This window comes from Pteronotus mesoamericanus, unplaced genomic scaffold (genome assembly GCF_021234165.1).
Source record: "Pteronotus mesoamericanus isolate MK-2021 breed Mesoamerican mustached bat unplaced genomic scaffold, CSHL_Meso_final scaffold_371, whole genome shotgun sequence".
NCBI classification, from domain to species: Eukaryota; Metazoa; Chordata; class Mammalia; order Chiroptera; family Mormoopidae; genus Pteronotus; species Pteronotus mesoamericanus.
In genome coordinates, this window is record NW_026555314.1 from 84,094 (window position 1) to 95,425 (window position 11,332).

At 48.4% G+C, this 11,332-nt stretch overlaps 1 protein-coding gene across 1 annotated transcript; it reads right to left on the reverse strand.

Moving 5' to 3' along the window:
• Positions 1-1,970: 1,970 nt before the first annotated feature.
• On the reverse strand, positions 1,971-4,954 carry PRAME (PRAME nuclear receptor transcriptional regulator). The gene is made up of 3 exons (XM_054592744.1): positions 4,647-4,954; positions 3,653-4,258; positions 1,971-2,547 (listed from the first exon to the last, which is right to left on the reverse strand). Exons 1-3 carry the CDS (start codon positions 4,937-4,939, stop codon positions 1,971-1,973), a joined length of 1,476 nt encoding a protein of 491 aa, XP_054448719.1. The 5' UTR covers positions 4,940-4,954.
• Positions 4,955-11,332: the final 6,378 nt, after the last annotated feature.

Below are 11,332 nucleotides of genomic sequence, written 5' to 3' on the forward strand. Positions count from 1 at the left end.
ACTTGCATCTGGCGGCTAATAATCACTACTAACGCAAATAATAATGTACCATCCCAAAAGAGGGCACTTTGACAAGTGCTTTATAAAAGCGAACCCCATAGTTGAATCTCACCACAATGTAATAGGGTGTTATCTCCATTTTGTGGCTGAGGAACTGACGCTGAGATCATGTGATGTTTTGCCGATGTCCTTCCTCCCCAAGAACCTGCCCATTTTGTATAATTTTCCTCAAATTCCAGAGGTGCTGATTCCCATTCTGGAAACTGTTCTCTGTAACTCGGGTCTAAGATGGGGAGGTTGAGACACAGTGCATGTCAGGAAAAAGAAGACATCTTTTCCTGACCCTCTTTTTTCCTGGGCTCACCATCAGTTCTAAAGATTCCTGAATTTTCTCTTAGAAATGTCAAAGCGTGTCCACAAGCTGATGGGGCCCATTTCTGGTTCTTTCTCATGGGGCACAGCATAGAGGGCTAGAAGGCAGAAGAGGTTAACAGCTATGGGGAGAGAATGGAGAAGGGCCAGCTGCTGCTGTATGCGGCAAGATAGGAAGCTGGCTTACATTCACAGGACAGCAGCACACATGCAAGTGGCTGGCACTGAATGAGACAATGAAGGAGAAAGAGCAGGACCGGCTTGCTCACTCTCAGGGAAGCATGCAAATGGAGCCTTGCCCCTGGGCCTGGGCGGGTGGCCCTCCCCCCAGGTGCTTCTCTGAGGCCAGTGAGGGAGCTCAGCAGCCTAGGGCCAGCATGTAGTGGCATGGGGGCAGGGAGCTTCTTTCTTGCTGGGCAGCTAACTACCCACTGACCATGGGATCCAACCACACAGTATGACATCTCCATTTGGGTATGTTGTCCATCCGGGTGGCCCCTCCACACAAACTCCCAAGTCTTTCACCTATGTCCATGTAAGTGTTCCCTAGGACCTGGAGTGGGGTTGTTCACTCTTGGGACCCGAAATTTTGGGACTCTCACTGGCTGGAGTTGGCCTACCACCTCGATAGGGAGGAGGATCAGCTGGGAAGTTAGTCTCATAGTTACGATCTAGTCTCCACAGGACGCTGTGTTTAACATGGGACACACGTACTAAGCAAATGTCAGATGCTTACGCAATCTTACTATTTTGCCAAAAGGAATGTAGCCTTACTGGCCACAAGTAGTTGAATTCAAGGGGCTGGATCCACTGGGATGGCAGGGATGGACTGGTGAGGGGACGGCTCTGGCTCCCTGGCAGGGTAGGTGTCCCTTTCAGTACTGGGGGCCTGACTTGTGCACAGTGAAGCCCTCTGCTGGAGTGGCCAAAGGCCAGGGATGAAGGTTCTGGCCCCAGTGGGGAGAAACATTCGTCTAGGGCCGGGGCAAATTAGCAGTGAGGACCCCTGAGAACTTTTACTTCAGTGGTGCTCACTACAGGTCACTTAGTAAGCTCCAGGCCCTGCAGAAGCAACTTGTGCGCAGACTTCACTGAAGAGCCACAGAGATAAGTGAGGAGGGAACAGATGCACCAGGAAGGAGAACCAAACAGGAAATGATAAATGGTGATATGAACTCCTGGGACCCAACCTCATCCAGCCTAGAGTGTCTTGAGCACCATGGATGCTCATGTCTTATTTCATTGGTAACTGAAGACTCCCAAGGTTTAGACTGGAGAATCAGGATGTCATAGAGGACAACAGATAGTTAACATTGAGGTTACCTTTATTTCTTTCTTTACAACCATTCAAGCAACAGTAACTCCCACATCTACCTCCCAAGCCTAAATCCCCTTCTAAATATCGATTCCTATTTCTAACTCTATAGAATACATTTTCCCAAAAACACTACCAACTCCCCATGTGAACGTTACCCCCCCCCCCCCCCCCACAAACTGAGTAGTTGTCTGAAACCGTGGCTGCTGTGTTCCTTTAAGATGCACTTATGTCTGGGTTTCAGTGTCCAAGTGCCCAGAATAAAGCTAGTATGTGCAGCCAGCTAGACAGACATGTAACAGGGACACAGAATGGGATTTGGGTCATAGAAAGTCCTATCACCACAGTGAGGACAGGGACTGGCACTGAACCAGACCATGTCGGGCCGCCCCAACTCCTGCAGCATCTGCCTCAGGGTGGCATGCACCTGGGCAAGTCTGCCCAGGTGGAGGGTGCCAGTGAGTTCCTCGTAACTTTCCAGCGGCGCTGCATACAGCACGTGGTTCAGCTTGCTCAGCCCGATGGTGTGACGCAGCAGGTCCTCCAGGACACTCATGGAGATGGGGTTTTCACAGAAGCTGAAGGTCGTGAGCTCGGAGCAGCAGCTCAGGGCAGGCAAAATGTCAGTGATCTCGGGGTCCATGATCCCACACTCATCCAAGTCCAGGTCCTGGAGGGTGGCAGAGGCTCTCTCTATCAGAAGCTGCAGGGGCCCAGAACTCATATTGGTCAGATTGAGCCCGCTGAAGCTCAGGCCTTTCAGGTGACTGACGTTCAGGCTCTGGCACAGATGGGTGAAGTCATTTTCTGAAAGCGAACAGTTAGTGATTGACAGGGCCTCCAGGGGGGTCTGCAGGCACCTGGGGAGAGACAGAGCAGTTAGTTCTGGGGGAGGAGTTGGTGGGCAGAGAGAGGTGGAGATGACCCAGGCCTTAAGGGAAAAAGAGGCCCGTTTCACCAAAACCTGGAGTTTCCCAGATGACGGTCAACCCTCAGGATGCAGCACAGTGAAAAGAGGCATTCAGGTCAGTGCAAATTAGAGTGGAATCCTTTTTCTATCACTTAACTTGCTGTGTGACTGAATCAAATGACTGCAACCTCACACACTCCTTTGCTTTATGACAAGTAGAGCATGTCATACCTCCCCAACGCCTCCCACACATACAGGTATAGTGAACATGAATGGAGGTAAGGTGGGAAGTACTCAGAAAGGAGCCTGAACCAATGTCTCAAGCAGGAGGGAATCAATAAATTTTAGTATTGGGAGACATGATGTGAAATGCATTCAACCTGGGCTTCCTTCCAGCCACAGCTGGGACCTGTCATCCTCATCTCTGAACCCAGTGAGGTTACTGGCAGATGCGCAGAGAGGGCTTATCTGGGCAGGGGACCCAGATAACTAACTTATACCACTACATCGTCCACAAACCATGTATCCCTTTTCCTAACTCCTTACTCCAGAATCCCGAATTTCCCACATACTCCCTTATTTGGAGTCTAAAGCAACCCATGGCAGGCAATTCAAGGCAGGTTGGAAACAAGGAGCTCTTATTGACAAACTGTGAAGTACATCTTGTACTTCTGAAACCTCACCTCTGAGGGGCTTTCCCTTCATCACTGCCATTCCTCACTTAGTTTTTTTTTCCATCATCTTCACTTAGACATCACTTCCTAAGGGAAGAATTCCTAAAGCTACTCTCACCTGGCCTGAAGCCATTACAGAGATTCCTAGCAAGGAGTCTCTTTTAATAATGTCTGTCCTAGTTCACACCTCGAACCTTTGTCTGGACAGGGGGCTATGTGACAACCTACAAGGGGACAACAGTGAACAAGACACTGTGTGAACCATGTAGTGACTCATGCACTCTGGCACTCTTCCAAGATGGCACACAGGAGATACCATTATTGTTGACTAAAACGACAAGGGCCTGGTCTGGTCTGCAGAGAAACCTTGTCATGTCTCACCTGAGCACCTGGTCCAGGCGGCCTTCAAGGAAGGAGAGAGCATCTAAACAGAGCTCACGGAGGTGGTGCAGGCTGAGGAACTGAGAAGTGAGCTGGCCAACACACTGCTCCTCCTGAACCCGGGTGGTATGAGAAGACATAAGGATGTGGGAAAGGAGGAACCGGTGCAGATTGTGCATCTGGCTCAGTTGAGGGACGAACTTCCTCAGGGTGGATGGCTTCCAGGTACAATTTACTTCCAAATCCTGGACAGAGTCGAGCTGCACCATCTTGAGAATATTAATGTTTTGCATGGACACCGCAAATATCTTCAGCTTCTTACAACAAAGGTGCAGCAAACCTCTCCCCTGACTGACTTTCTTAATGAGGTAGCTGAGGGACTCATCAGGGACACCTTCCTTGAGACAAAGGTCTATGAACACCTCCACAGGGGCCAAGGGTGGTTTGGACCCTGCCCTTGAACTGTCCGCTTTTTGGCTCTTCCCGATGGGCTGGGCGGCCTCGGACTCCATCAGTGCGCATGCAGCAGCTCTGGTTCCAGACCACACAGTCCAGAATTCCTGGTGAGCATCCTTCTGTAAATTCAGCACCTGCAGCTTCCATCTCCTGTGGGGAAACCAGGAGACAGAGTAAGATAACAGGGAATAAGACCATGACCATTAGTAAAGGAATCTGGGCATCTGACCAGACACCTAACTGCATTTTGACTCCATGCCCCAGGTATCAGCCGTTCCTTATACTGGGATCCTTCCTGCTGCCCATTTCTAGTACTTTTAAGTGCACATGTTCCTTTGGACACCTCTTCATCTTAATCAGCCCTGTAAGTCCAGAAGCTTATTTCCAGAAAGACCCCAGCAATGTTCCAAGGCCTCCCTGAGCATCCTCACTGACGCCATGAGAAGCCTCTGGCACCCTGTGGCGCTGCACTCTTCCTGATCCCAGCTGTGTCTGCTCAGATCCCCAAGGTCCTACTGGGCTACTAAGTCCCCCTCACCTGGGGCGAACCTCCTGGGCAAGCAGGGTATCAAGTCCGTCAAGCACAGCCTGGAAGGTCTCTTGCTGAGGCTGCTGATCCTTCATCAGGGCCCCCAGAGGGAGGCAGGGGAAGGGCCAAGACTGCACCATCACCTTCAAGATCTTGTTGTGTTTCCCGGCAAAGGCCGCCATGAACAGAGGTGGGAAGATCTCTGCAGGCAGCAGTTCCACAGCACTCATGGCCAAGGCCTCATCCCTCAGCAGACTCTGACACGCCAGTTCCAGGAGCCTGCGTGGGGTCGGGAGGCTCATCCTGATGAATCTGCTCTGAAACAGATCCTGGGGAGACATACGGGGAGCAGGGCATCCTTGTCAGGCTGAGCTTGAACTCCACTGTCTCTCCACCTTTCAGAGGAACCAGCTGAGGGCCAAAGGCACTGCTCTGGCAATAGCTGGGCAGCCCTCAATTCACCCCGATTCTATTTTCTGCTTGGGGGCCACAAAGCCACAGTTCTGCCTTTGCCAATGGCAGGGCAAGCATCTCGCCAGGCACCAAGGAGGGGCAAGATGACCACTGGCTCCCTCCTTCATCTACCCACTCACTGGTTGCATTTAATTCTGCTGCAAAGTGAGTACTGAGAAGCCTGAGAGCTGATCCCACCCTTTTTGGGGAGAAACGTTTCTAATTATCACTCAAGGACTGATAACAACTGGAATAAGGAGCAGCACATGGTCCAGTACACCCCCTTTCTAGGCTCCAACAAATAATCCAGATGGGAAAGATTAAGGAACACCGGCACAAAGGATAACATTATGTCCTTTAAAGTATTTTAAATGAGAAACTGTAAAAGCAGCATTAACAGTATTATATAACATATGAAAGCTGGAGGTGAGAAAAATGTTAATTCCGAGATGCACATATTATTCTCTTTTATGAATATGAGAATTACCACTTTGTTCATGGGAACAAAGAGCTCACATACAGAACAAAGCCTCCACTTAAAAAGAGACTATGAAATCTTTTCTAAGCACTTAGGGTTTTTGTTTTAACAAAAAGCTTTAATTAGCTAATAAAATTACAAAACCATAAATGGTATGAACTGTTAGCTACTGGTCATAAACTGCATAGTTTAAATGTCATCAAAAATTTCCAATGAATTGGGTATTTTTTTTTAAAACTATGCTTGGTTAAGAAATACAGGTATCACCCCCCACTTCCCAAAACTTCATGTTAGAGCACTTTGCTTTTATGAAAGACCTACCTTAGTACCTCTTTTTGCTAACTGAAAGAAATCCGAAGAGGAGTTTGCCATTTCAGCTTATGAAAGGATTCGTAGGAAATGTTCTACTTTCAGATAGCAGGAGAAACCTGCACTGTAACATCTATAAAATGGCATATACCACAACAAGAAATAATATGTTTGGGATTAAGGCAAAACTGCATTTTGAGGCAAAAGCAACACCTGCTCATTTGTAAGGACAAAAAGGACAACTCTCTTTGCAATCTTGGCCTGCAGGTCCTTGGAGGCCACCTGAAGCTCCTGACTCCGCAGAGCGAGCGTGCTGCAGGGAGCCCTCAGCCCAGACCTCGGCAGTGACTCTCCTGGGTGAGCCTCTGGTCCCTCCTATGGCTCCTCAGGAGCAACTATAGCCCTTTCTGGCCTATCTTCCTTTTGAGGTCCTAGCTGAAATTTCAACTTCTAACTGAAAGCAAAACTTTGTTACTAGATCTCTATCCTGTTAAACCTGATTGGGTTTTCCACTCTCCATTGAACCAACTAAATTATATGTCCATTTGTAAAATGAAAAAACAAAGAAAATGAAACCAACCTGAATGTAGACTCGGGAGCGTTTGGGCCACATGATTATTCCCAAATGTTCGAGTTAAGACAGCTTTAGGTGGATCACGGTATCACCCCAAAAGAAAAAGAAATGAAAAATTCTTGAGTGTCAAAAAGTCATATTTTATGTTACCTGAAATGGCAAATTGTGTGCCCATTCAAAGAGGAATAGAAATATAACAGAGTAACAGCTGACTTTCCAGATTTTGAGAGTCAAGGCTTCCCTGAAGGAGGTCAGGCCAAACTACAACTAGGAGCTGGTCAGGAAGAGGGGCTGCAAGTTTATAATGGGAAAAAGGGAATCACTCAAGAGAAGGTAAAATATGTTTTGCTTGGGGAATTCAAAGACCTTGATCTGGATCAACCTGAAAACCTCAAAGGTTTAAGAAAGAAACTAGCTAGATCCCTTAAACCCGAGGTGATGGGTGAGGGCAGGGAAGAGATTCACTCTTCCTCCCTCCCTGTAAAGGGTATTTCCTCCCAGAAGGGCCAGATTAGCTTGACAAACTGGCTTAAGATTCAGTATAAAAATATGGGCTAGAAAGAGGCCAGAAACGTTTGGGGACTAAACTTGGGACGTAACTTACCCAATTCTGAAAGTCACTGAGGGGTAAGAGCCGTCGGCTCTTTGGACTCTTGGAACAGAGGGAAATGAATGTGGGCCAAAGGCATGTATCCTTACAAGGAACTGCTACCAGAGAGGCCCTTCTCTTGGCCCAGGCATCCTATCCTCTTCCACACTCCGACCTTTCACAGGCCGCTGAGAGGCCCAGGCACGCTCTAGGGGCCTTGTCCCAAAACACGATTGCTGAAGACCCCTTACCAACTATAGATTGATAACCGGTGTTTCCTCAGTCCTAGGGAATAATTGGTGCAAATTCAGCTTCAAAAAGCCCCTTCCGGTCCTGCTGCCCTTAAGTCTCTATCAGTCACTGACTGTAAGAGAAGAGTATAATTAGGGATGAAAAAAAACTCAAAATTTTCTCTCTCAGAATGAAACTCAGTGCACAGGTACGCACACCTTCCCCTTCACAAGATTTGAAGCTTATCTGGCATTAAGGATATGCCGTATTTTGGGACCTCCCCCTGCTGCACCAAATCACACACTGGTCCTTGTGAATGTCTTCCTGCCCAGTACGGGGACAGGCCCAAGAAGACTCCCAGGGCCTACACATGGAGTGGCATGCACTGATCCTGGACACAGAGATGAGGAACGGTCTAGAGCAAGGGTGTCCAACCTTTTGGCATCTCTGGGCCACACTGGAAGAAGTTTTTCTTGGGCCACATGTTAAACACACACACATCAACGAAAACTGATGAGCAAAGGGGAAAAAAAAGGGTTTTAAGTAAATTTATAATTTTGTGTTGGGCTGCATTCGTATCTACCCTGGGCAGCATGTGGCCCACGTGCAGGGGGTTGGACACCCCTGGAAGGAAAAGAGGGCCCCAGCCTTAGCATTCAGGCCTGGAGACGGACGCTGCACTTCAGACTCATTCCGGCCTCATCAGACTGTAAAATTGAGCTTCTGAGGAAAGAGAATGGGGTCTGGTACTGCATCCCTGTTATCCAAGTGATACTAAATCGCTAACTCTGAGACAGAGAAATATCACTGTGGCTGAGAATAAAACCAGGTACCACAGGCTATCCAGCATATTCCACTGGAGGGGGTGCAATAAGCCTCATGGTTACAGAAGGACTGGCTTCGTGCGTGACAGGAAAACCCTCCCTGTCCTGTGTTGAGGGCCAGCAGGAGACACGGGCAGAGTGGACATGTTCACAGTGATGTCTCCCAGACAGTTAATCCCCTCCTGCCAAAGCCAGACTCCTCCTCTTTCTTCAGTCTTTGATTTATTTAAAAAAACATTTACTGAGTGCCCTGGGTACATCAACCGCTATTCTGGGTGATAGGGAGGGACACCTAATGAAAATTTCACGGTCCTCCTCTCAATGTATCTCTGAGGCATGAACCTTGCATTCTATTGAGGACACAAATAAAAAAACAAGTGAGCTGAAAAATAAATTAATCACAGGCTGATGTTGAATGGAACACAAAAAAATACACTGCCACTAAAACTGTGCCAAGCAATCTCAATAACCCATAGCCAAAGTTATATGATACGATGGCCATTACAATTTTTCTTGGTCAAATCATTAAGAACTCTCTTACTATCAGTTACAAACATGTAAATAAGTAAATAAAATAGTAAAATTACTATTTAATAACACTGTGATTTTAAATCTTGAGAATTGAACTATTTTGTGTCTTTGTAAAAATTCTGAAGAGCAGTTTAAACATGACCTGTGGTTCTGGCCACAGAACTTGCGATAAGAATGAGAATCTTGTCCATGCCCTGCTGAACTGTCACACTGCTTTCTAAGTTTGGACAGGCTTCCAAGGCTTTATCCTTCCTGTTTTCTATGCCAGGCCCTCTCTCTGAGAGAGATCCTTTAGTGCCAACATGTTTTCCCCTGTACTGCTTCCTCTGGGACACCTTCATCCTTTCTGTCACACCCATGTTCTTCATTTATACTTCTCTGGGAGCTTGGGATTGTGAGCTTGAAACTGAATTCTGAATCATGATGGGTGAGTAAAAATTCCTTGTGTTTGGTAGAATTTAAGGAACTATCAAAGCATTTCACTTTCCAAGTCTCATTATTTCTCTGAAGACATGAAACGTCGGCAGACGCTTAAATTGATGTTCCCTTTCCATGTGCAGTATCTGACGCTTGAAAGAGTCACCTGCACTACTGTCTCACAGTGGGCAATGGGAGGGTGACAGGAGGGTGACACGAGAACAAGGCCCTACGGGGTATAAGCGGCCTAATGGCAGTGTGCCTACAGAAGTCACCAGAGAACGAGGGCATCCCACTCTGTGTATGGCAGCAGTGCACAAGGTCAGGGACACAAGCATAGAATAAAAGTCTTCATTTAGGTAACACTCACTCACCACAGGGCTCAGCAAGTCTGCGGACCCTGCCAGGTCTTTCAGGATGGAGGAGGGGATGGTATGATATTCCCAAGGAGAAATTTGGAAAGATCCACAGTAAGCAAATTTGTTGACGGGGTGTCACCTGCAAGATCTGGGAAGCCAATGTGCATGGAGGCCCTTCCCACATATTAGGTAGAGGGTAAGAAGCGGGTGGGGCCATAGGAGCCATAGTTCTAGGGGGTCTCCTCCATAACCTGGGCTCTGTTCTGTTCCGCTCATCCTCCTCACTCTCCACACATGTTAAACATATTGAGGGGACCTTCCGGCAGCCCAGGGCTGACCTTTCTCTCTCTGCCCCAAACTACACTGGAATCGTGACTTTGACCTCGCCTCTCAGGGTCTTAGATCCCGTCTGTCCTGACATAGTCATTCTCAGTGTGGCTGAGACAGAAGACCACCATTTCCTGCTCCAGAGGTAGAAGCAACACTGGAGCTTACAACTAACTGTCTTAGTACCAACAACGCCTATGCCTGATACTCCAAATGCATGAGGTCATCCATTATCCAGCCCCATTATCCAGCTCCAAGGTCTCCCTCACCTCCTGGGGCTGCAGCCAGAGGACAGGCTGTGCACTACTGTTGCTTTCTTTCAAGGAGTATCCCTTTCCCCACTGGTCCAAGTTCAGGGGGGAGTGATACCAAAACCTGCTTGATGCCAAACACGGATCTAGTGTGTGGAGTCTGATGCCAGCTCTGCTTGTTCACCCCAAGCAGAGTTTCTGAATGTAACCATGGCTTTGGCAATGGGATCCCTAACATTCTACAGCTGCCGCTTCCCCCTGCCCCCCCCCACCTTTTTTTTTTTTTTTTTTTTTTTTTGCCGCCTCATAAAACGGCAGCAGGACACACATTCTCTTGGGGAAATGACTTGAGACTGTAACAGCTGCTCCTGCTTCTCCTCCCCAGTTAGGGACCTCAGGATGCAGATTCCACCTAGTTGCTCGAAGATAAGCCACAGGGGAGAGAGAGGGCTTCTCCTGGCACCCGAGATGGCTAGCTTACCTCAAGATGTCTTCCTTCCACTCTGGTCCGGCTCAGACTGGCCCCAGGTGCTCCAATACTTGGTTTCTCTGGTCTCAGTCACCCGTGTCCACCCAGGCTTGAGCGCAAGAACCAAAACGCTCCAAAAACAAGGAGGCTGTGTTGACACGAGTATTTAGAAAGCCCCAGGCTCCTGTGAAAATCTCTGAGAACACTGCTGAGAAAACTGAAAACTGGAGACATAATCCTGCTCTTTCAGTGAGAATCACCTCTTATCTCCAAACCTGACCACCAATTTCTCATTGGCTGCACCAAAGAACAATCTCATTTATCGACCTTGCCCTCTATCAAAAGGGATCTTTCCCGCATGAACACGGACTACCGTCCGGGAGCCGCGTTTCTGCCCCTCGTACCCTAGCACCTCCTGAGGAGCCAGATTCCCAGGGCAGCCAACCCATCTCAACTGCATATACAGCCAACTGAGAACAAACAATAAACGCCGATGCCAGAGTTCAATGAATTGTTACGTCTAAAGCGCAAAACTGCGCGGCCATTTTTACCGAGCACGTGGCCTGAGCTCACCCGAATAAACCACTTTAAACCACGTACTTCTTTGTTAGGCCTTTCCTCCAACCCCCGTTGAGATAACTCGTTTTCAGGTGGAAAACAAAGGCAAGGGAGAGGCTGAGAGTTATTGGTGACTAGCGCGAGCTCACCCTGCGAAGAGTGGGGTTAGAACTTACGCTTTCGACAGGCCGTGCACGTCGCCACGCGGTCTCCGGCTGAGCGCTGGAGGGAAAGAAGCGGAAACTGACTAGGCAAGCTTCCGGAGCTCCGCCCGGAGACAGCCTTGTCTGACCAATCCTGCTTTAGGGTTCCGTCTCGGGAGAAA